This window comes from Helianthus annuus, chromosome 17 (genome assembly GCF_002127325.2).
Source record: "Helianthus annuus cultivar XRQ/B chromosome 17, HanXRQr2.0-SUNRISE, whole genome shotgun sequence".
Taxonomy (NCBI): Eukaryota; Viridiplantae; Streptophyta; class Magnoliopsida; order Asterales; family Asteraceae; genus Helianthus; species Helianthus annuus.
In genome coordinates this window covers 177159046-177184754 of record NC_035449.2, presented here as the reverse complement: position 1 = coordinate 177184754, position 25709 = coordinate 177159046, and the positions used below count along the sequence as shown (strand labels likewise).

At 37.6% G+C, this 25709-nt stretch overlaps 1 protein-coding gene, 1 long non-coding RNA gene, 1 other non-coding gene and 1 pseudogene across 3 annotated transcripts; 3 read left to right on the top strand and 1 right to left on the bottom strand.

Moving 5' to 3' along the window:
* The first annotated feature begins 12301 nt into the window (after window positions 1–12301).
* LOC110923211 lies at window positions 12302–13525 on the top strand. The gene is made up of 2 exons (XR_002583838.1): window positions 12302–12386; window positions 13231–13525. It is a non-coding gene; the product is annotated as an uncharacterized LOC110923211 (long non-coding RNA).
* LOC118489596 lies at window positions 12438–12525 on the top strand. The gene has a single exon (XR_004887614.1). It is a non-coding gene; the product is annotated as a small nucleolar RNA Z159/U59 (small nucleolar RNA).
* On the top strand, window positions 12582–12671 carry LOC118489595 (annotated as a pseudogene).
* Window positions 13526–16716: 3191 nt separating the features above from the next.
* Window positions 16717–23558, bottom strand: LOC110925272 (anthranilate N-benzoyltransferase protein 1). The gene is made up of 2 exons (XM_022169232.1): window positions 23136–23558; window positions 16717–17196 (listed from the first exon to the last, which is right to left on the bottom strand). The coding sequence occupies exons 1-2, from the start codon at window positions 23556–23558 to the stop codon at window positions 16717–16719; spliced, it is 903 nt and encodes a 300-aa protein (XP_022024924.1).
* Window positions 23559–25709: the final 2151 nt, after the last annotated feature.

Genomic DNA, 25709 nt, shown 5'->3' with positions numbered 1-25709 from the left:
CCAACCGATGGTGGAAACATCGGGATGAGACGTACAAATTGCTCAAAACAACATAACACTAATTGTGACAATATAGATTAAACCATTTTATTAAAACTAAAGAGTGATACATCGTTTCAAATAGTAAACATAAATTCAAGCATTGTTTAATTGCTGAAATGGGTTTCTAAAGCCATCCTAGCTTGTTTTCTTGATAATTTCGTCTAACAACCTGCAACATGTATTAAAATAAATCAACAAAAATATGTTGGCGAGTATACAAGTTTGATACATAGTATAGTAGAATAAAGTGTTTAAATGTGCTCATATCCAACATGAATACAATGATACAAGTTACTACTTTGCCATTCAATATCGTTCAACATCGTTCAATCTCGTTCAACATCGTTCAACATCGTTCAACATCGTTCAACATCGTTCACATATCGTTCACATATCGTTCAACATCGTTCAACATCGTTCACATATCGTTCACATATCGTTCAACATCGCAATACCCCAAGACTCAAGGGCATTGCGATTAACACGTTCAACTTGCATAGCATAAGAGAATAACAAGAATCAAATTGTTTCATGTTTAAATGTGGATAGAGTGTGATTAAAACAAGACTCAAGTGTTGTGTAATTTGAATAGAGAATACATGTTGCACCCAAATGTGTTTAAAACGAAAATGGGATCGAGTATACTCACATTGATTGCGTTGCGCTTCTTGTAAGGACGAGTAAAGATAGAGAATCCAAGAGAATGAGAACGTACAAGAGCGTTTATCCTAGATAGGATAAATAACACATGACGATCTAGTTAATATAAAAAGAACATAATTCCTATTATTTAGGTTTCACAACCTGATTATTTGTATAGTTAATCTCATAATAACCTACTAATATTATATAGGTATAATAAATTGTTAATTATTAGTTAAATTATTATTAAGTTTCATGATTTTATTAATAACAAATTAGAAAAAAATAAAGTAAAAACTGTGTTATATGGATTAAAGATTAAAAGAATAAAAAAATGAATTCATTAGTTATTGATTAATTCATATACATGCTGTTAACTGAAAGGTTCGGGTATTGGTTTTAATATAATAAAACATATATATATTAATTTGCAGTGACAAAGTACGAGGTGAGGATCGAACACGCGACCACTAAGCAACATATCCAGATTGGGTAAGTTTTATACTTTTATTTCATAATAACGCTAACTCTAACTCGTGCAGTCATCTTCTTCATATAAAGACGACCGAACATACTGTTTATATATATATAAATTCCTTTTTGTTTCCGATTAGTTTATCATAACAGTTAATTTGAGTGTTTAAACGAAAGTAACGGAATATAGAACGAGGTATACCGAATGAAATGAGATGAACTCGTTTTCTCCGGCTGGTTCCCGTGGACGTGCTCGGTGCTCTGGCGAACTCCGACTACGGCGTATATATCGAAACGCAATGTGAACACAAAACGAATGGAACAAAATGTGTCAATAGAAGGTTTACACAAAACCAAATGGAACGAAACAAACGAAATGTTTACCGAAAATGAAGCGTTCCCCCGTCATGTTCTCCGTTCGGTTCCGGCAACAACTGACGCTGCTGGCTTCTCTCCGGCAACAATAAGTGTTTCAGCTTGTGCTCCGGTGACGTCCTCGTACCTCCGAATCTTCAGCGATCTTCGAAATAATGAGAGGTAGAGGATGGCGTGTGATGGTGTTTAAAATAGGTTGCGAAAGGTGTTGTGAGGGTGGTGTCAAAAGTGGTTATGAGGGTCTCGGTTTTATAGTGTTCGTGAGAGCGTATCGAGTTGAAATCGCGACCATGTTCTTGATTGCTAATCAAAATGGAAACATGGAATGATTGAGCTATAACTTTGGAAACGCGGAAATCATTCCATTAGTCCTCAACAAATCAGAAATGTGAAAAAGGAAATAGTTGTCTGCGTAGCAGTCTTGGGCGGCAAACATTTAAAAAAAGAAAGTCAACCGTAAATTTCGGTTTAAAATCTAAGAACTTGTTAATTGAACGATCAGAAGACAATGGTGGAGTGGTTTGGTTGTTGCTTGTCCTTCCGGGTGACCCGGGTTCGAGTCTGGGCAGCGCCCATTCTTGATTTTTTTTTTTTTAGTTTCAAAAAGTTGCAAAATCAGTCCCTGTTGTTTAATCTTTAATAATGGTAGTTTAACCCTTAACTTTAATGACTAACTATATAACTTAACTTGGTTAGGTTATGCAACCTTAAAAACTCATTTTTAAAATCTAATAAACTAACTAGTTTATATAAAAATAAACTTTTAAATTAGATTAATTAATTAAATAATTATATTGATTTTTTATATATAACTATCTAAATAAAAATCTCGCATCAGTTATTTTAAATTCGCGAAAAAATTCTAAGGTTTCAAAGGTTAGGATTCGGATTTTCAAAACGGGTCGGATTTTGGATACCCAATTTGACGGATGTTACAATGGCTGGGAGATTGCCACGTGGAAAGTGATTTAAGTGGAGATCATTCTCCAATTGCATGCTTTTGTTGTGATTTCAGGGATGCTTGTGGTAATGACACGTGTCCAGACGGTTATAACCGTCTGGGTGGAGCACGATCATATTCTTTCTAGAAGATTACTGTTGTAATCTAGTGTGACACCTTACTATGTGGACACAGATGAATAAATCCCAAGTCTGAGTAAAATGATATCCAAGTTTGGATATTTGGGCGGAAGTATTGATCTTTAGGATTTTAATCCTTTGCTAATGGAAGAAGGCGCAAGGATTTTATGCTTTCCTTTGGGCGCGCGACCATAGCTTGTTGATTACTTTCTCCCTTTTGTGAGACCAATGCACGGCCGCGCAAGGTTAAAAGGTTGAAAGGCCAGTTTGTGGTATGGTCTCAAATCCTTTTTATGAGGTTTTTGGGACCTTACCCCTTCAAGTCCCCCCAGTCTAGTGGTGTACTTATGCAAATAAGTGGAGCACTGGACTTAAGAGAGAGAAATGCTTTTTGGGCGCGAAAAAATAAGAAATCTTCTCTTGGAAGCTTTATTTTGTTGGAAAAGGAAAAAATGTGACTTTGTAATCATGCTCTGACACGTAATGACGTCACCTGTTAGTAAGAGTGGGTGTTTTTCTCTTTGATCTTGAGATTTGTATTGGCGCTTTGTCAGACTTCATTAATGAGAAAATGACCCTGGTTCCTGTAGCGCCGTTTGGATGTGATGTAATTCTGACAGTTAATGATAGGTTTCTCCTTTCTCGAGGTTGAGTTCTTCTTTATATATATGTATTTTCGAGATACCTTGTCTTCCTAGTTGATTCTTATCAAAAAGGATGAAATGTTCTTACCACACTCGTCTCTTGCTGGATGTTCTCAGGGTGTATGAGGCTGCTGAAGGTCTCGTACTTCTTTCTCGTTCACCACCACTTACTACTATTCCGGTAAAGAAGTTGGTCGAACTTGCTTCTCCGGCGGTTGTTGATTCTGACTGCAAGGTTCTTCAGCATACTGATGTTGCTGCTGGAGCTAATATTGTGTTGGATGTCGATGGGTTGATGGCTCGGTTCCCGATGCTTCAAAAAGGAGAATGCCGGTTAGTGTATCGACGCCAGAAAATTCGTCGGAGTGAGCAGGTGTTTGTTGCTGATGATGATTCCGGTGCTGGTTAGGTGTTTAACCTTAGGACCAGTTTTTGTCTTTTGTTAAATGCTTTTTTGTAAGCTTTTGGAAAAAAAATTTTTTTGAAGATCATTGCTATGATCTTGTTAAGTGTTTATGTTACACTTTTTTGATGATGTATATTGTGATATACTTCTATTCCCGTAGGGTTTAATTCTTGTATGTGTGGATTACAATATGTTGCATGTGTATAATTACTTTTGGATAGGTAAGGCGAATGAGGGATGGTATTGTGCTCATGTGTGAACGTTTGTCTAAAAGGCACAACAGCTTGTTTGTTTTTAGACTGTTCATGCGGTGTACAATGTTTGACCATATCGTTTTCGCGCGACCCAAAGAAATTACATGCAATTTGTAATAAACAGTGATGTAAGTAAAATGATGTTTGTATTGATAAAAGCGCAAGGCTTGTAAGACATAATAAAGAAATACATTGCCTGTATGTTCTTTTCGCTTTTGTAGACTTGGTTCATATGTAACACCTGCGCAACTGTTGTGCGTTCCAGGTGCGGGGAACTAGGGTCCCATCGATCCTCTTTAGGGTATATGCCCCTTGCCTAAGACCTCGTTAATGACGTATGGTCCTTCCCACCTTGGCGCTAATTTGCCGGGCTTTTCGGCGTTTGACGCCTCGTTGTCGCGTAAGACAAAATCGCCGGGGACAAAGGTGCAAACATGCACGCGCGCATTGTAATATTTTTCGAGCTTGGATTTGTACCTTGCTTCCGTTATGGCAGCGTTCTGGCGCCTCTCTTCCAGAAGATCCAAATCCATTCTTCGCTCTTGTTCATTGCTCTGTTTTTCCATGGCTAACATGCGCGGTGATGATAAACCTATCTCAGCTGGAATGACAGCCTCAGACCCATAGACTAGACTGAACGGAGTTTCTCCGGTGCTAGTCTTTGGCATTGTTCGATGCGTCCAAAGGATGCTGGGAAGTTCGTCAACCCACCCTCTGCGCGCTGTCCCAAGTCGCGCTTTTATGCCGTCAATGATTTGTTTGTTTACGCTTTCTACCTGACCGTTCGCTTGAGGATGCGCAACGGAGGCAAAGTTGTGCTCGATCTTCATTTCTTTGAACCATTTTTGAAGATCTTCCGCGGCGAAGTTTGTACCATTGTCGGAAATAATGCGCAATGGTAACCCAAATCTGCAAATGATATGTTCCCATATAAATTTGCGGATTACCATTGCTGTTGTTGAGGCCAAAGCTTTAGCTTCCACCCATTTTGTGAAGTAGTCCACCGCGACGATGATGAATTTTACTGCACCCGGCGCGTCAGGAAATGGGCCAACAAGATCAATGCCCCACTCTTGGAATGGCCAGGCGGAAGTAACGGGAATTAGCGGGTTTTTGGGTCGGAGTGTCTTTGGTGCGTGGCGTTGACATGCCTCGCATCTTCTTAAAAGATCAACTGCGTCCATGTGCATTCCTGGCCAGTAGTATCCGGCGCTCATTATTTTTGCCACGACTATGCGCGATCCCGCGTGTATCCCACATAATCCTTCGTGGATTTCTCTGACTAGGTATTGGGTGTCTGTTTTATCAACACAGCGTAGTAATGGGCCCATTCTCGTAATTTATTGCTTTGTGTTGTATTTTCCGAGCTTCTGCCTTTCCTTCCGGAAGTTTTCCGTGTTGAAGGTACAAAATAATTGGAGACATCCAGGATGGATCTCCCATTTCTATGACGCTTACTTGCTTGAGATGAATGGAAGGGTTGGATAATACCTCTATGCGTACCTCCTTTGCTAAGTGCTTAAAGCTGGTAGCAGCTAACTTGCTTAGCGCGTCAGCGTGCTTGTTCTCGCTTCTGTTTATGTGATTGACTTTGAATGTTTGAAATTGGCTGATTAACATCCGCGCTTGTTCAAGGTATAACGCCATAGCTTCCCCCTTCGCATCATAACGACCGTTAACTTGTTCAGCTACTAGCTTTGAGTCAACGTTGGCTTCAAGGTTTCTTGCCCCCATTTTGAGTGCTAGACGGAGACCTGCTAAAAATGCTTCGTATTCTGCTTCATTGTTGGTACTTTGGAAATCTAATCGTATTGCATATGTAAGTTCGTGATTATCCGGACTGACTAATCGGAGGCCTGCTCCTGCTCCATCATCATTGGAAGCACCATCTGTGTGTAAGGTCCAGACTCTGTCGTCGAAAACAGGTGTTGGGTTCTGGATTGCCTCACATTCTTGTATTTTATCGATGGGAACTTCAGTGGCGAAGTCTGCTAGAACTTACCCTTTGATTGCGGGTCTTGGTCTGTAAAAAATGTTGTAGCCTCCCAGCTCAATGGCCCATTTAGCCAATCTTCCCGCCACGTCAGGCTTTGACAAGATTTGGCCTAAATGATAATTCGTGAGAACTGTGATGACATGGCATGAGAAGTACCTGCGCAAGCGTCTGGATACGTGTATTAACGCTAGAACCAATTTCTCTATCATTGAGTAACGAGTTTCGGGGCCAGTGAGCATTTTGCTGATATAGTAGATTGGAGTCTGGATATTTTCCCGTTCTACCATTAATACTGCGCTTACCGCTACTTCCGCTGCTGACAGATATAAGATTAACAGTTCTTTTTCTTTTGGCGCGGTCAGTGTTGGTAGCTGAATTAAACATTCTTTCATTTGCTTGAATGCTGCTTCTGCTTCAGGCGTCAATTGAAAAGGAGTCTTCTTTCCGCAGTTTCGCAGCGTACTGATAAATGGATAAGATTTTGCCGCATGATTAGCCAAGAATCTGTTCAGAGCTGCTAATCGTCCGGCGAGCCTTTGCATTTCTTTGACTGTTGCAGGTGACGGCATTAGCTGGATGGCCTGCACTTTTTCTGGATTGACCTTGAAGCCGTCTCTTGTAACTATAAAACCCAAAAATTTTCCTTCTTCCATGCCGAAGGAGCATTTTGTTGGGTTAAGTTTTAAGTTCACGCTACGTAAGGACTCGAACGTGCGCTGGATATTGTTGAGCATTGTCTCTTCTTCATGGCTCATGATGACGAGGTCATCCATGTATACTTCGACAGTTTTGCCAATATCCTTGCTAAAGACTGTGTCCATTAGGCGTTGATAAGTTGCGCCTGCGTTGCGCAAACCAAACGGCATTTTCGTGTAGCAGTGGATGCCTTTATCTGTGCGGAACGCGGTTTTGTCTTCGTCTTCTTTTTTCATCTGGACCTGGTGATAACCCTTATAACAGTCGAGAAAGCATTTCCATCTGAATGATGCCAGAGAGTCGACTTTTTTGTCTATCTCTGGGAGTGCGTAGCAATCTTTGGGGCATGCTTTGTTTAGGTCCTTGAAATCGACACACATTCTCCATCCGCCGCTATGTTTTTGTACCATCACTGGGTTGGCAACCCATGTATGGTATTTTACTTCGCGCAAGATTCCCGCATTGAGTAACTCTGTCACTTGCTCATCCATCGCTTTTGCTTTTTCTTCACTGAAGTTGCGCCTCCCCTGAGCAACAGGTTCTACTGATGGTTTGATGTTTAGACAATGTTGCGCGATGTCGCGTGGAACTCCAGTCATGTCTGCTGGGCACCAGGCAAATATATCTTTGTTGTTAAACAATAACTCTTTCAGTTGTATGCGTGTTGCTGGTGAAATGGCTTGTCCTAGCAGAATGGTTTGCTCTGGGTATTCGTTGTTCAGAACCCATTTCTCTGGTTCGTTTGGTGCCGAAGGTTTGACTACCTTTGCTGGTGGTTCGTCGTCCACGGACATGACTTCTTTGCTTGAATAGAGAATTGCAACGCCGGTTTCTGTCCGAAATCCACAAGCAGCATGTGGAATGGAAGTGATCATGCTGAATTCTCTTTGTGACCTTCTCCCGAGCAAAACATCATGTCGTGATGTTGCTGGCATGACCATGAAATTGACTGTAACTGTTCGTGAATGTTTGCCATCTGATAAAGTCACCGGGAAAGCAATTTGCCCTAATGGGAATACAGCTTCATTACAAAATCCGGTGAGGGGAAAATCGATCGGTTCCAAACGTGCTTCATCTTCTGAATCGAGCTGTTTAAAGCACTGTTCGTATATGATGTCCATCGAGCTACCTGGATCTATAAACATATAGTCCGTTCGGTAATGACCAAAAATACCAGTGATAATCACTGGTCGTTCTTCCTGAGGGCCCCCATGAACAACAGGGAACACGACTTGCTGTTCTCTCCAATGTTGATCATAGTTTCGTTTATTTGGTCTTCGTGACGGACCTCCTTGAACCATGTATATTTGTTTCTGATAACTGCTATCTCTGCACTGGCTGGATTGGACGTCCCCCAAACGTGGGGTTCATGGGTCCAATTCTGTAATGTTGATTTCTTCTCCAGATCTGACATTTGGGAAATCAGATCTGGCAATTTGCGTAACGATTGTGTTTAAAGCAGCTTGGCATCTGGTAACCCAATGTTCTGGGGATCCTTCTATTTGGAAATTGTTTCCGATGTTTGGTCGAGGACCAGTTTGTCGGTGAGAAGATGAATTTTCTGCCATGTGCAAAAACAGAAAAATGGAATGAACTGAATCGAAACGAGGTAGAAACTAGAAAAACTGAGAAAACGGTGGGCGCCAATGAAGAAACACTAGATAAATGGTCGGAACCGAGATATCTAGGGGGTTTGATTCCGCATAAAAGGGTTGGCTCTCTCTCGGTTGATTCAGTTGCTGCCGAACTTCTTCTCCGGTGATTCTGCAAAACAGAGCACCGTTAGCCTCGCCAAGGGGAGAAGAGGGTTCTCTCCTTGACCCGACTCCGGTGTGAGAATAAGTATTGGTAATGGAGAAGATAAAGTATTTGAGAGGTGAATGTGATCTGAGTTTATACCTGAACAGTTCTCCAATTTATAACCGGGAGTTTGGGAGGGGAAACTTGTTATTGAAAAGATGACGGAAGATGCTAACGCCGTAGCGGTTATATTTCCTTCCGTTAAGTTCTTTAATTCCACGTTAAGTAACCTCGATCCGATGTGAATGCACACGGATCGTGGTTTGATCTATGGCTGGGGGATTGCCACGTGGAAAGTGATTTAAGTGGAGATCATTCTCCAATTGCATGCTTTTATTGTGATTTCAGGGATGCTTGTGGTAATGACACGTGTCCAGACGGTTATAACCGTCTGGGTGGAGCACGATCATATTCTTTCTAGAAGATTACTGCTGTAATCTAGTGTGACACCTTACTGTGTGGACACAGATGAATAAATCCCAAGTCTGGGTAAAATGATATCCAAGTTATGATATTTGGGCGGAAGTATTGATCTTTAGGATTTTAATCCTTTGCTAATGGAAGAAGGCGCAAGGATTTTATGCTTTCCTTTGGGCGCGCGACCATAGCTTGTTGATTACTTTCTCCCTTTTGTGAGACCAATGCGCGGCCGCGCAAGGTTAAAAGGTTGAAAGGCCAGTTTGTGGTATGGTCTCAAATCCTTTTTATGAGGTTTTTGGGACCTTACCCCTTCAGTATAGTATGAAAATTACATGATCCTAGTGGAATTAGATGATCTTGATATGAGTTATTAAGAATATGCAAAGAATGCTTGTACATAATGCTTTGTTAGCAATACACCCGCCAAGTGTTCGATAAAATGCCTAAGAGAGCAAAATTGTGAAATTTTATGAAGGTTGTGGGTAATTATGTATAGAAGGTGCTTATGGTGTAGCCGTTAGCAAAATAATAAGTTAAGTACGCTTAAGGTGGAGTCTATATGAGAATTCGGATTTGAATGTATGGTTTGGTAAAAATTATGCATTGGGAACTTGTACCTTATGCTCCAATGATGTGATGCTCGCCATGTAATTGATGCGCTTGATTTATGGTGATTAAGAGTGAATGTGTACGAATGTGAAATGCGTAGTTTATTGATAAGTGATAATGTTGGAGTTATGTCGTGTACTTATGTAAGATGATAATTTTGAGTGTGTGAATGTTGAACAATGCGATTGTCGAATGTAGAGTTACGAAAGCATAAGTATGTGTAAATTGGTTGTGTATATTGTGTATGTGACTATGTGATCATGTAGTTGTATGTGTTATACAACATTATGTATGAAATTAATATGATGTCGTTAATATGGTCTAAGTGGTTGACAAATCATGTCGTATGCGTGCTAGTGAAAGTCAATGTAGATAAGAGTTGGAAAAACGAATATTAGTATGAATGAGCAAATATGCTAATCATAATGTGATTGTGATGACATGAAAGGATAGGAATCACATTAGCATGGACTCAAGAACGGAAGGTTAACGGGTCAAGCGGAGGCGAGGAATCAAGCATGAACACTAACGCTTAAGGTAAGTGACTTCTGACTCACTTCTTAGTATACATAAGGACTTTCTGGTCTATAAATGAAGGGAAGCTATGTATGGTATGAAATGATTGAAAGTATTAAGATAAGTATTGATATAGATAGTCAAAGGTAGTTTGTGGACCAAACGGGTCGAATAAATAAGAATAAGTAAGGTAACGGTAATAAAACTAGTAATGATTAAGGACCCGGGATGAGGATTCTTAGTCTAATACGTAAGGACTTGTTTTACGGATGTTTAGGAACAGGTTTCAAGTGAAACGGATGCAAAACGAACGAGTTATGCAAGTTTTAGTATTTAAAATGGGGGCTGAACTGGGCATCACCGTAGCTTACGGTGCCCACCGTAAGCTACGGTGGGTGCTGGGAATTCTGTTTCTGCCGTAAGGCAGTTTGAAGCTACCGTAGTCTTTTGGGGGCCACCGTAAGCTGCGGTAGCCACCACCGTAGCTTACGGTGGAGGTCAGAAACAAATGTAAAGTTTGTAAATTTCTTTGTTTTTCCTTCGAATTCGGACCCCGTGGACCCATTCTAAGCCTTGTTAAGTCTTCATAATGTTCCTCAACCCTACCGAAAGGCTTGGTAAGTCACTGATGAGTTTGGAACTCATTCTTAAGATCCGAATCATACCCGAAGGGCATTTAAAAAGTGTTTATGATGTGTGGGTAAGACCGGGTTGTGGGAGCGAGTATGCGAGGTAATGAACTAAGTATGTGGGTATGTATGTATTGATTTAACTTCTTCCAAATACGCTTAAGCTAATAAGTAATCATGAATACGAGTCAGTACGTATGTACGAATGTGTTATTGTAATTATGTAAATACATGTACATGTGATTGAAGGTATGCACGTGTGTAATTATGATCCGTTTTATGAAGGTATGTTTGTATGTAGTCATGATGCATGTATGTATGTATGTGAGATGGTATGTTTGTATGTAGTCATCTATGTATGTATGTATGTATGTATGTGAGAAGGTATGTTTGTATGTAGTTAAGTATGTATGTATGTATGTATGTATGTATGTATGTGAGTATGTATGTTGTGGGTAGTTATGTGTGTACGTATGTATGTGAGAAGGTATGTTTATATGTAGTTATGTATGTAAGTTTGTATGTGAGTAGGGATGTATGTACACAATTATGTATGTAATGCATACGTGGTTTCAATACACTTAAGTATTGATGTTATTAACAATATGCCTCGAGAATGAATGTAGTGCAGGTGCTATATTGAAGTTCGTCAAAGATTAGACACTCGGATGGAATGAATAGTTCTAGAAGGATAATGTGATGGAAAGTAGATGTGGAGAGAACGTTACGAGGTTACATGATTAAGAATCTTGCTCGTATATAACGTATACTAACGTTGTGAATATATGTGGTGGGTGCAGGTTGTACAAATCGCAGATTGTCACCATGAGGCGTAGCGATTAAAGACCGAGTCACGAGATAGATTGTACGGGAATGTTGATTATGTAAAATGATAGTTATAAGTTATGCTTTTATTATGTAAATGAGTACAAAAGATGCATATAATGTAAGAAAGTGTTTCATAATGAACTTGCTAGTAGGTCAAAACGTTTTTAATGAAAGAAAATTTTATGGTACGAATTTCCGCTACGTCTTTTCAGTTAAAGCGTGTTAGGGTGTTTCATCGGGGTTTTAAAAATAAAACTTTTTTTTTGTTATGTAGTATATAAAATTAGATTTATTCAATACATATAATATATAAGATTTATAAAGATATAACTTTTTGTTGTTTGGTATATAAAATTACATGTGTTCAACCCGTATAACACAGCCTCCTGCTTTAGTATCCCTAATGGTCGAACTTAGTCTCGCTCCTCAGCTTGACAAGGTTCTTAAAAATGTAACTTTTTATTATTTAATATATAAAATTAAATTTACTCAACTCGTACAATACACGCGGTTATTAAAGATATAACTTTTTTTATTATTTAATATATAAAATTAATATATATTGTTTTATTATTTGGTATATAAAATTCCATTTATTCAACTCGTGTAATAAACGAAATTTTTTAAGATTTTTTTTATTATTTGGTATATAAAATTGTATTTATTCAACTTGTGTAATATACGGGGTTCTAACCTAGTAAGCATAATATAATAAAGTTTTATAACTTTTATGAAGTCGAATAGATCCAAGATGTTGGCAAAATTCGTAAAAAGAGATCCATCTTACTACAGGCCCAGGCCTCACAACCCAGCCCAGCCCAACTCAACCCAACCAAAGCCTATTCTGAAACCCTAAAACCCTAAAAAAACACATTAATTTAGGGTTTTGCTTATAAAACCCTCCTCACGTCTTCCCCAAAATCACATCCTTCCATTGTTCTACCAGAGCTTTCAAATCTCCATCCAGTTCTTCAGGTTAATTGTCTTCAATTTTGTTTCTACATTTTTTTTGGTATTTTCTCTAACATCTCTTATGATGATTCAAAATTAATAACTTTCGTTCTTCTGAGATTTTTCGTGCTGAAAGTTTTTTGGAGACCTGAACTGAAGAGATTTACTTAAATTGTTTATCATATAGTATTCTGTTTAAATCAATTCCTGTTTTTGAATGCTTCTGATGATGATTCAAATAATACTTTCGTTCTTCCGAGGATCTTAATCCATGCGGAAACAATTATTGGAGACCTGAACTGAAGAAGCTAATATCTTTTTTTTTTTATTTTAATTGATTTTGTGTTTATTATGTTTTTTTTTTAATTTGTATCGACGGTTTTAATACATTGAGGCGAATTTTTATCAAGTATTCGCAAAACTCAAATAGAATAAATCGTCGAAAAAAAATCCCTTGATGTTTTGAACGGTTGAGATTTTAGTTCGTGAGAGGTGAAATTTCCTGTTGAAGATGTCTAGGGGCTTGTCATATCCTATCGCCTTGAGGGAGCGGAAATTCTGCGATTACCTTGTGGGACTGGCCATGAGAATAACATTTTATTTTTTTTAGTTTTTTAACCTTTTTAGTTTCAATTTTATTTTATTTTTTGACTAAAATTCCCGGATGGTCGTGGTTTTGTATAGCAACAGTCCCCAACATTTAGAAATTACAGTGGTTACTAGGGTTTACTTTTTTTATTTCCAAAAGTTGGGGTCTGTAGATGTTACTTTACAAAACCGCTAGGACTATCCGAATATTGTAGCGTTTATTTTTTAGTTGTTTTCAATTTATTTATATGTTATAATAATTCACGGGTTATTTGCACAGTCCTGTGGATTTTTACAACGTGTGCAGAAACAGGCGTTAAAGGGATTTGAATAGATTCAGCAACGGGATGGCTTTTTTGATCTAAAAGAGCAAACTAAGGGAGGGTTGATTTAGCAGTTTTGTTTTGTTTGGAAAATGGGTTAGTTTAGCTTTTTGGATATCTTTCAGAAATGCTAATTATGGGTTGTAAAACGAGAATGTTTGTTTTCTGTTTTTGCTTTTATTAACTACTTAATTAATTAATTGTTAAAGATGTTTATACGTTTGACCACTATCAATAAACATTTTTTTTACATACTTTGGAGCACGATTTGATATAACATGTTTCGATAACTTGATTGGCACATCACATAACCCCACTCAACTGTGTTGCTTGCTTAACATCATAACATATAAAAATCACAGAAGATTGGGTTCGAAACGGATTAATACTTGGTTGTTAAATTGTGTTTCAAAACGGTAACAAAATTAGACCATATCGTGTAAGCGTGGAATCCACGCCGGAAATACCACCCTGCATATGGTGTGGAAGTGACGTTGTCGGTTTGGTAGTCCTATAGTTCTCGGATTAGTGGTGGTGAGGTAGCCATTTTAAAAAAGGTTTCACATAACTGTGCCATTCTGTAATAAGTCAACGTATCATACCTTGACCGTCTCACCAAGGGCGAGAGGGGCGGCAGACATCTGAACTTTTCGCTCAGTAGGAGAGAGTATGTAGTTTTTGTATAGAAATTTTTGGGTGTGTATACATTTTCGACCCCCTGATTTTATAGAAATTTTTTGGTATATACGTTTTTGACCCCCCTGTTTGTCTGAAATCTCAAGCTTTGTCACTGCGTCTCACATTTTATTAAACGTAGTATGCGACAGGGTGCTCCAAGTGTACGCATTAAATGATAACTAGCTTTGAGTTGGAGGAGAATAGGGCTGTCCAAAAAGCTCGCAGCTCGGAGCTCGCTCGGATTTAGCTCGGAAAAAGCTCGCTCGATATGGCTCGGTTTGAAAGTGAGCCGAGCCAGCTCGGCTCGGTTAGAAAGTGAGCCAGCTCGGCTCAGCTCGTAGCGAACCGAGTAGGCTCGGTTTGGCTCGCTTGGTAGCTCAACTCGGCTTATATCGGATTATTTTCTTCATAATATATACATTATATATTACAAAAAAACTTGTTATTATTTATATATATTCAGGCTTGTAATTTGATATCCATGACATATTTGAATCTTAATTACCTTGCTAAAGAACTAATATTGTTTCACTGAAATTGTAAAACTTATTTTCCGTTGTTAAACATGATTTTAACTTGTAATGTATTAGGATAAAGTTATTTTGAATATGTTTTTTGAAGTATTGAATAATATTTTAGGCTATTGAATTTTGAGAGTTATATATTATATTTTTCTCTATAAAATCGAGCCAAACCAAGCCGAGCCGAGCCAGCTCGGTTTAAAACCAAGCCGAGCCCGAGCCTAGATTTTCAGCTCGGTTTAAAATCCGAGCCGAGCCGAGCCAGCTCGGTTTATAATCGAGCCGAGCCCGAGCTTACCCTGGCTAGGCTCGGCTCGGCTCATGAACAGCCCTAGAGGAGAATCTCCCTTTGGGGGATGAAGCCAAACGTTCTAATCTTTTGCACTACCTGTATAGATTATAGAATACCACAATTATTTTTGCGTTGAAGATTGATCATGCAACCTGGCCCTCATAACACTACTCTTAAATTAAACCAAATTTTATCTCATGCCAGGAATTGAACCATGGTCTCTCCCTGACTGTTGAGATTGAGTTCGAAATCAAACACACTTAATACTCCAGTGGATCCTTTCCATAATGCTAGGCTGTTACAAAACTATGGACTAAAGTAATTTACTTAAGTGAAGTCATGAGATCGTCAGTAAGGATCTTGAATTTGAATAATGCTAGGTTTTGAGTTTCCAAAATAGTTTGACCCGACCCAAACTGAAAAATATGTAATCAAGTTAATTGATATTCGAGCACCTAAAATTAGTGACAACCGTGAAGATAACTCTTGTGTTCACCACTCACTCTTTGGGTAGATCGCTTAATGAACGTCGCTCTACTAACGACTATTGCTTGTTCCTTGGATACCCAACCTCATCAGTTGGAGTTTCAAGAAACAACACACTTTTCGTGATACCGTACTGAGTCTGAGTATTTTACCTTTGCTCATACGACACTGATCACCATTGAATTATGTCGTTTCTCCACGAGTTACGCCTGTCTTTTCCTGCTCCATCTACTCTATGGTGTGACAATATTAGTGCAACCAACTTGGCCATCAAAATAAATACATGCACTTTGATTAGTATATTAAACTAGAATTGTTATAAAATTGTGAAATTTGTAACTTTTTTTTAAACATCTGTGTGGTTTAAGAACCCCCTTGTTCCATAAAATTACAAGTGATTAACAAGCACCCATTTATCATAAAAAACAAAAGCTTAAGTAGCATCTTTATCATAAAACATAATACGGTAAACTTTATACATTCATTAAAAGACAATTTGAAATATCACACGATACAAGCCAAGCAAAGATAACACAAATTGTAAACGGAAACAATGTTCTTTGTAACAAAGAACCACACACTTATTTAGTAACACGACGAACATAGTTATTCAAATGCAAACACCCAATTACACTTCTATGTAATCAGTATCCAAGGGCTTGAACATATAACTAGCATGTGCCTCGATGAAGCTCATGTGCATCAGCGGCATATGCATGTAAACAACCCAATCCTCGTCGTTTGTTGGACTACCCATTGTCATCACAAAACAATCCTTCCTTGATTTTGGGACATGACATGATCCGAATGTCACCTTGCCCCATCCGAAATCTATCTTGTCCATGGTCTCAAATTTTTGTCCTGCTGACACTGTGAATGACATCCTTCCATCGACCAAAGCCTTTAATATTAGCGGTCGTGGCTTTTGTTCTTCCACCCAATCTATTATGTCCAAGAAATGTTCTTTCGTAGTGGCAGGCTGCAAGAACTCTTGAACCGTTGTAGCGACATTGCTTAGTGACATCTCCTTTAACTCCTAATCATGTTACCCAAGTGAATAATCATGGTTTTATCATTTCAAGAATTTAGTTACTAAATTTCACGTTTTGAAAATAAAAGAACAAGTGGTATATATGTTTTGAACAATATGTAAAGTTGAATAAAGTTTATAGGAACAACACCAATAGGGTTTATTTTAACTCTATAGGGACGACTTTTGGTCTCTAAAAGTTGGTCTATTGTAACAACACCAATAGGGACCACCTTAACAACCTGTAGGGACAGGCCTATAGGAACAATAGATGTGGATACCATATGTCGTCCCTAAAAGTTAAAAAAAGTTGGTTTCAACAAATGTTTTTCCTTGTAGTGAAATTTATTACCTGTGGTTTTTTTGACCCGAATGGCATGGATAGGAGATTGCCAAAGTGTGACATCATCAATTTTTCTTTCTCTTCTCCTTCTTTCTAGCTCAACCTTCTTCTTCCATCTACAGCAACAATCACATTACATGCTTCATTTTGTTTTCCTGAGTTTTCCATGCTCAAAGCCACTAGCTTCCACAAGAAAGAGGTGAATGCCACTAGCTTAGACCTCCTGGCCCCGTTTTCGTTCACCAACTGTTGTAACATTTTAAGTTGCTCACCCTCGATGTAGTATACGCGATTAACATGTGGATACTTGTCACCGTCTTCTTTACCTAGGTCATTTGTATCAGGGTTGGATGGTGGTAAAAATGGAGCAAACACATTGTCTATTAATGGTGAATAAACTTTTGGGGACCTTGGTTTTAGGTATGACCTCTCAAAGGAGGGGATCATTGATGGAGTTTTAGATCGAGTTATGTCTGCCCATGATGAAATAAACATGTTAGCTGAGTAACCATCTACTATACGATGATCAACCATGATCCCTATCACCATGCCATCACATTTTAACTTTGTAACCTGCATTTTAATAAAGTAAATCATATTGCAATAAGTTCATTAATAATAATAGCCAAATGGTAAAGAGCTATAGAGTATATATAGACACAAAGAATGGAAAATCATGAAAATAGGCGTGTTGACCATCATTTCATCTTTAGCCGGCGAATCAAGGGCTTAAAGGGCCTCGACTTTTACACTTAAAATCTTTTTATTAGTGTACCCCTCTCTTTTTCTGTGTCGGCAAAAATGGTGTCTGCTCCTTTAGCCGCTGGCAAAAATAGTGTCTGCACTTTTACACTTGTAATTTTTAGATTGGTGCACCTCCCTCTTTTTCAGGGCCGACAAAAATAGTGCCTCCTCTCTGAGTCCGTAGGCAAAAAAAAAATGCCGACACTTTACACCTAATATTTTGATTAGTAATTTTGTGAGATGTGGACCCAAGTGTCAAATGGTCCTTTTTACCAAACATGTCTCGTATAGGTATATATGGGGCGTGTTGTTTTTATAAAATATTAATCATTTTAGCAAAGTTTTATAAGAATATGTACTTTTTTTAATAAATAAAAACATTGTTAAGTAATGTATGGTATAGTGTTGTATAGGTCTCGTATATGCCTCGTATAGACCTATAGGTGTAGTATCGTATAGTATCTTATCCTATCATATACTATACTATACTATGTATACCTATACGATACGATACGACACCTATAGGTCTATACGAACCTATACTACACTTATAGGCTTATACGAGGCCAATACGGGACCTATACTATACCTATACGATATGATACTACACCTATAGACCTATGCGAGACCTATATGATACAATACTACACTTATAGGTTTACACGAGGCCAATTCGAGACCTATACTACACCTGGGTGGGGTTCCTCTACAAAGTGTGTTTTTCCTACAAAGTGTAGGAAGTGATCTTGACCATTAGATGGGTGTGCTTGATGGTTGAGATTATCTTGATGTCATTTTGGTAATATATTTGTCTTAAAAATAGGCTAATTTAATTGATTGAGGACAAATGTGTCATTTAATTTATTTTAAATAAGGAAATAACTATCATACCATAACTTCCCCATCATTTTCGTAAGTTTCTCTCTCCCTCTCTCTCTCTCTCTCTCTCTCTCTCTCTCTCTTTCTATCTTCTCTCCTCGGAAACTGCTGTGTTTTAAACCTCCACAGCTCCGAACCTGGTGTGTTTTATATTATGTATTTAAGACACTGATGTGTTTTATATTGTGTATTTAAGACACTAGTATGTCTACATTGAATCAAACATTTGTGTGTTTTATATTGTGTATTTCAGACATTGGTGTGTTTTATATCAAGACGCCGGTGTGTTTTATGTGTAACAGGTGTGTTTAATTATGAAAACTGATATAACACAATGTGAAGAGCCCAGAAACAGATAAAAGACAACGTCTAGAAAATTATAGATGTGTTTTATGTTTCAAAATTAACGAGGGGATGTGAAAACTGATATAACACAGTGTGAAGAACAAGAAACTGATAAAACACACCTTAAAGAAATAATGGAATGTGAATATGAATTTGCGATAATCATGATATAAAATATTATAGTCGATTTTGAAATCAATGGAGATATACAGTTTCCTTAAGTAACTCGTTAATTTGTTTAGGATAATAAATCTTCCATAATTAAAATAATTATCCAATTACCATTATACCCTTTTGTATAAAATAACTAAATGCCACATGTATAAAGGAAATTGCTTCCTACACTTTGTAGGAAAAGTAAGCTTTGTAGCCAACTCCTACCCTACTACACCTATACCATACATACAATCGGTGTAATATCGAATAAAAATAAAAATGATTACTATTGTATAAAAATGTTCATAGAATACGTTCCACTTACGGTGTGCACATATAATTATATATGTGTGGGCCCTTGGGGGGGGGGGAAGTGAAATTGCACTAATTTTAACATTATTCTACTATTTTGTGAAAATAACGTTAAAAGCAGCGAACGGTAAATCATGCATCATGTGGTGGCGTTGACATCCGAAAGACAAAATGGTACATGCACTAATAGGCCTTTGTCCCGATTGTTGAGTGTGATGTGCTTTATGTCCAAGACTTGATGCAAAACTACTATCGAGCCGGGAGTCTCACTTGAAGTAAACTCTATATTCCTACGAGGTAAGGGTAAGGTTGTTTGCATCTTACCCTCCTCAGACCCTACCTTAGCTTTGATATTGGTGGGATTTACTGAGTATGATGATGATGAAAATTAAAATGTTTGTAAAAATACTTATCTTTTATAAAAACTTAAGTATGTCAATATGATGTACTCATTTTTATCTACGTCTCCATGTAGCCTTTTTCTTAAACCGAGTTGTGAGTGTTAATGTGCAGCTAATTGAAACACCACATTTATGTTATCAAAACTAACGAAAATATTGTATTTGTTTTTCTCTTATAACTTTTAAAATACGATGTTTTATGTAATTCCGGGTACTCTATTACAATGTGCTTATTTTTGTCTACCTCTCAACAGAAGTTTTGCTCAAAACTGAGTGGGGAAAGGTAAGATACAAGTAATTGAAGCATGCATAAATGTACATGTTATCCAAGCTGCCTCATTGCTTAATTTTCTTATATATAAAGTGCCGCTGCTTACCCTTTTTCTTTATCATAACAATTTGATGCGACATGCTTATATTATCTACGTTTCAATAAAAGTTATATTTAAAAACAAACGGGTACTATTTTTTTGTCCTTTACTGTGACGAACCAAACAAATATTGTCCGAAAAACATCCATACTAGGGTTGTAAACGAACCAAACAGCGAATAGTTCGTGAACCGTTCGGCGGGAAGTTCGTTTATGTTCGTTCGTTTAGGTAAATGAACGAACACAAACAAGAAATTTCGTTCGTTAAATTATTAAACGAACGAACATGAACAAATGTTGTGTTCGTTCGTTTATGTTCGTGAACGTTCGATAATGTGTTCGTTTATGTTCGTGAGCGTTCAGTAAGGAGTTCATTTATGTTTGCTCATTAATATTTATTTGTGTTAGTTCGTTTAAAGGTTTTTATACGTTGTATTTTGTTTTATTATTTCTAGTTTTTAAAACTTTGAACCCTAGTTATCTTGTATGCCTCTCACAACATCCTTCATTTCAATATTCCAATTTTAGTTTGTGTTAAAGCTTGACAAACTCTTAATTTTGTGTTTATCATGTTTTTGATAATCACGCCAACTGTGTTTGAATAATTATGTTAAATGTTTATTTATTTTTTGTGGATTCTTCGTAATGTTTGTGATGAAAATGCAGATTTTATTCTAAAATGAATATTGTGTTCATAAACGTCGTTTGTGCTTATTTATGTTCATGAACATTTGTTAGAGTTCATTAGCATATGGTAAGTGTTCGTGAACAGTTCACGAACATGTTCGTTTCCTTAATGAACGAACACGAACAAGAAATCTCGTTCGGCAAGCGTTCGTGAACAGTTCATGAACAGTTCATGAACAAGCTTGTTCCTTAACGAACGAACACGAACAATGCCATGTTTGTGTCCGTTCAGTTCGTTTACAGCCCTAATCCATACCTCTACCAGTACTCGTTCTAATTACAGCCCTAATCCATACCTCTACCAGTACTTGTTTTAATGTTTTTTTTTTTTACATTTCTACTGGTGTCATGATGAAACGAACCGGTTCCATCTGAATAACATCTGTACCGGGATCAATATTATCCAAACCAGCACCGATTTTCGTTTTATTATTTTCAATTTACGTATCTCTTTCGGTTTCAATACCAAATACTAGTAGCGTACCGGTGCTGCAAGGAACCATGCTTTTCACTACATTTAATTTCTCACTAGTGAATTTAGTTATTCCCGTTACATGCATTTGAATTCACTATTTAAAAAAAAAAATCAGTGTGGGCATACTGTTAATTTACTTTTATTAATTTGCTATATTATAACTAAATTTAAACATATTTTATTTTTCTCTTATTACTTTTAAGATATCATATTTAATAAAAATCTAAGTATGTATACTCATTTTTATCTATGTCTCTATGTAGCCTTTTTGTTAAACCGAGTTATAAGTGCTAATGTACATCTAACTGAAACACCATGTTACCAAAAGTACCGAAAATATTGTATTTGTTTTTCTCTTATGACTTTTAAAATATGTTGTTTTATATAATTCCAAGTACTCTATTACGATGTGCTTATTTTTGTCTACCTCTCGACACAAGTTTTGCTAAAACCGAGTTGGGAAAAGTAAGATACAAGTAATTGAAGCATGCATAAATGTACATGTTATCCATTATAATAATTGATATGACCTGCTTATTTTATGTACTTTTCAATAAAAGTTACATTAAAAAACAAACGGGTACTATTTTTTTGTCATTTACTGTGACGAACCAAACAAATATTGTTCGAAAACATCTATACCTCTACTCGTACTCGTTTTAATGTTTTTTTTTTACATTTCAACCGGTGTCATGACGAAACGAAACGAACCGGTTCCGTCCGAATAACATCGGTACCGGTATCGATATTATCCAAACGGGAACCGATATTCGTTTTTATAATTTTCGATCTATGTATCTCTTTAGGTTGCTATACCGAATGCTAGTATCATACCGGTACCATAAGGAACCGGACCGATATAGATCGAACACCCGCTGTCACAATGACCGATATAGTATCATTATTATCGGAACCGATACCAACATTCGTTTTTATGATGAATATCCTTTTCGGCATATCCCGCAGCAACGTGCATACGAATTCTGGTAGCTATCACCAACTTCCTTTTATAATCTAAGTTCAACTGATTTCTTAGATATTTTTTTTCCTTTATCAGATTTAGGGGTGTTCAAAAAACCCGTGGCTCGTAGCTCGCTCGAAAAAAGTTCGAAAAAAGCTTGGTTCGAAATTGGCTCGGTTGTAAACGAGCCAGCTCGGCTTGGCTCGGTTTGTAAACGAGCCGAGCTCGAGCTTGGCCTGGCTCGCCTCGTGAGCCGGCTCGATAAGGTTTACATCTTTCATTTTTTTGTCCCACTTCGCTCAAAAGACAAAAATCAGCGGAGTATCTCACCTATAAAAGAAGGGGTTATTGGATTTTATCATCCCTTAATTATTGGCTATTGGCCGCTGCCACTCTCAACTATCACTTTGACGTCCGCCACCTCCAACTTAACGCTTAGTGTGTTCTGTCACCGTGTCGTTACTGATCACTAACTTTTGATCCTGTTACTATACTTTTGGAGGGGTCCTAAGATCCCTAAAACCTTCCTAAGATCCCTATGACACTCCCAAAAGTATAGTAACATGATCAAAAGTAAGTAATCAGTTAACGACGTGGTGACAGAACACACTAAGTGTTAAGCTGGGGGTGACGGACGTCAAAGTGATAATTGGGGGTGACAGCGGGCAATAGCCAATAGTTAGGGGTGATAAAATCCAATAACCCTAAAAGAAGGTAAAGACAATGTACAATGTGAAGTAACTATTTATATTTATACTTGCATAATTAGCCATTTGGTTAAATTAAATTGCAATTGTGGTCCTAAGTCTATAAAAAGATTCATTTTTGGGGCTTTTTAAGTAGTAAATTTTGCGGTTCTTTATAAGTTTGAGCTAGATCGAGCCGAGCCGAGCCAACTCGAATTTTAATCGAGTTGAGCTCGAGCCTCAAATCTCAGCTTGATTTGAAATTCGAGTTCTAGCCGAGCCAGCTCGAATTGAGTTCTAGCCGAGCTCGAGCTGGGTCGAGCTCGGCTCTACTCGGCTCGTTTACAGCCCTAATCAGATTTATCATGCATGCATTATTAAGTTTAATTAAACTTCTAATTCACACGAAAAAAGATAAATGAAAAAAATAAATACATGTACTACGTTAATATATGTATTGAGATTTTTGAATCCAGGGTTAATAGTTATTGATTACCTGGATAGCAAGAACCCCATGTAGTAGTTTCTTGGGCATTAGTTTACCCTCTATGCACTCATCAGGATTGTACAAATTCAGTTCCTTGAGAACCACGTCAGCAACAGCTTCAATGAAGTAAACCCCTCGGTTGTTGCAGTGAATTTGATTCTCTCCAGCAGCTCCATTCCACGCTATCTCGCCTGCGAGGGGAGGGTAGAGTGCGAGAGCTTGAGATAGAGAAGCTTTAAGCGTGTTTACAATGGTGAAGAAACTCGTCGCATGGGCGGGTTTCTTGTAAAAGAAGATTGAGCCAACCTCCAAAGGTGGCACAAGCAAATCAAAGTTTGTAAAGGGTAACCAGTGCTCATTACATGCTTCTTCAGCATGAACCACTTCCTTTTGAGTCACCTTCACCGAGAAACTGTCACTCCTAATGTCCATATCTGCAAGAGCAATTTAGAGCTAGCGAGGCTTTGAACTCGTGTAGGTTGGACGATGCTAGCAATTTATCAGTGATATTTATAGAACAAGATTGGGAAAATCACTAGAATAAACGTTTTACCAACCTTTTTACTAAAATAGCGACTTTTAGCCCTTTTTTTAAATAGACATTCCTCGCTTTTTAACGCCATCTAATATTAATTAGCCTATGCTTTACATGTGTATTATTTTAATTTACTATTTTTATGGACACATGCATACCTTTCAAGGTTTTTTTATTTTTATTTATTTTTATTTTTTTTTGTGCCGGCTAAATTCTAGCCACCCTAGCCCGCAATGCTAATTTTTCGAATCGTGATTGGATGGTTTTAGATGTCTATTGCACAGGCTAGAAGTCAGTGACTACTTTAATAAAAAGGTTACTCAAAATGTTTATTTTAGTAATTTTCCAAAAACAATTTTCATTTTAACCATAGTCATTTTAATAAGCAACAATAAATGCGCTGTGATATAACCTGATGGTACATGGTCATTTAGGATTACTTATTCTCAACTCAAACTTCCTAAACTGATAACATGAATAGCATGTAAACAATAAAATTTCATTTACACAATATCATTTTATAAGCAACATTAAATGCAATGTGATATAACCTCACGGTACATAGCTCTTGGTATGATTTAATTCATTCAGGAACATTATCATCATACTCAGTAAATTCCATCAATTAATAGCGGACCCAAGATTTTTTTTAATGGGATCCATTTTTTCGGTGTTCAAAATTTTCCTAACAAAACGTTAATATTTTTGGGTTGGTCCTCGTTCGGGTCGGGTCATAGCGAGGTTTGAACTAGATTTTTAAAAAAAGGAGGAAAAACAAGCTATATAAGGATTGAACCCATGACCTCTTGTTGATAAAGAGATGGATTTACCACTACACCAGGTTTCCTTTTCTTTCTATGTTGTTCACCTAATTATATTTATGGGGTTATTGTACAATTTAATATACCGAATCTACTAATTTTTTTAAAAACATTGGGGTTCGGGGACCCCTACCTACTCTATGTGGGTCCACTCATGCCACCAATAGCAAAGCAAATGTAGGGTTGAGGAGAGTAAGATGTAGACAGCCTTACCTCTACCCTATAGGAATAGAGAAACTACTTCGAATGAGACCCCCGACTCGTGATTCAGGAGCATTACTCATTCTCAAATCAAACTTCCTAAACTCATAAAAAAAAGTAAATTTTGTGATTGGTCTCGATCAATGCTTTAAACGTCCGGCTACTTCTCACGCTTGAAAGCAAATCTAGAGTTAAATGGTCCCTATGGTTTGCCATTTTTGCATACTTGGTCCCAATGGTTCAATAATTACAGAGTTGGTGCTAACAGCTGTAATTTTTAAACACGGTTGATCCTTATACTATCTCTACTGCTACAGGCGCCCTTAAGCATCCTTAGCTGCTACGTCATCTGCCACATCATATCCTTACAAATCCTTAAAACCTTTACTTTATCTCCAACCCTACAAATATCCTTAGGGTGAACGGAGTGGGCGGTAAACACTAGCGGTAAAGGTGTTTACCGAGCGGTAACACCGCCGCCAATGGTGTTTACTGCTCGGGGTGGTTGTGTGATCGGTGAACCTTTACCGATGAGGAAAGATGAAGGCTTGGTGATGATTGGATGGTTTCTTTTATTATCTTTTTTTTAAATAATAGTTTACCTAATCCAAGATAGGTAAACCGCCGCCAATGTTTTTGAGCAATAGGTAAATAAAATAGGTAAAATGACGTGACACTGTTTGATTGGGTGATTTGAGAGTTTACCTACTCCAAATATTTAACCACTCCATTCATCCTTACTCTTCTAAATTTTCACCTCATCACTACCCATTACACACAATATTTAAATAAAAGATTTTTTCTTATAGTTTGGGCCCACCTTATCAACAAAACCAATATAAACATACATCCATAATTAAGGGCTCCATTGTTAAGGGCCTTAAAGTGCACTCTTACTCCAATTGTAAGGGCTTGTAAGAGCATCCCAATAACCATCCATTTTTTGATGTTTTTGGGTTGCCATGTTGGCATTGCCCAACCAATAACAAAGTTTCTCCCGCTTACCCCTCTCACAACCTATAAAAA

Bases quoted from the DNA above. Each gene is read 5' to 3' on its own strand.
- LOC110925272 (XM_022169232.1), bottom strand. From the start codon at position 23,558: ATGGACATTAGGAGTGACAGTTTCTCGGTGAAGGTGACTCAAAAGGAA. The intron at 17,197-23,135 runs GTAATCAATAAC...ATTAAAATGCAG, and splicing joins ATGGGGTTCTTGCTATCCAG to GTTACAAAGTTAAAATGTGA.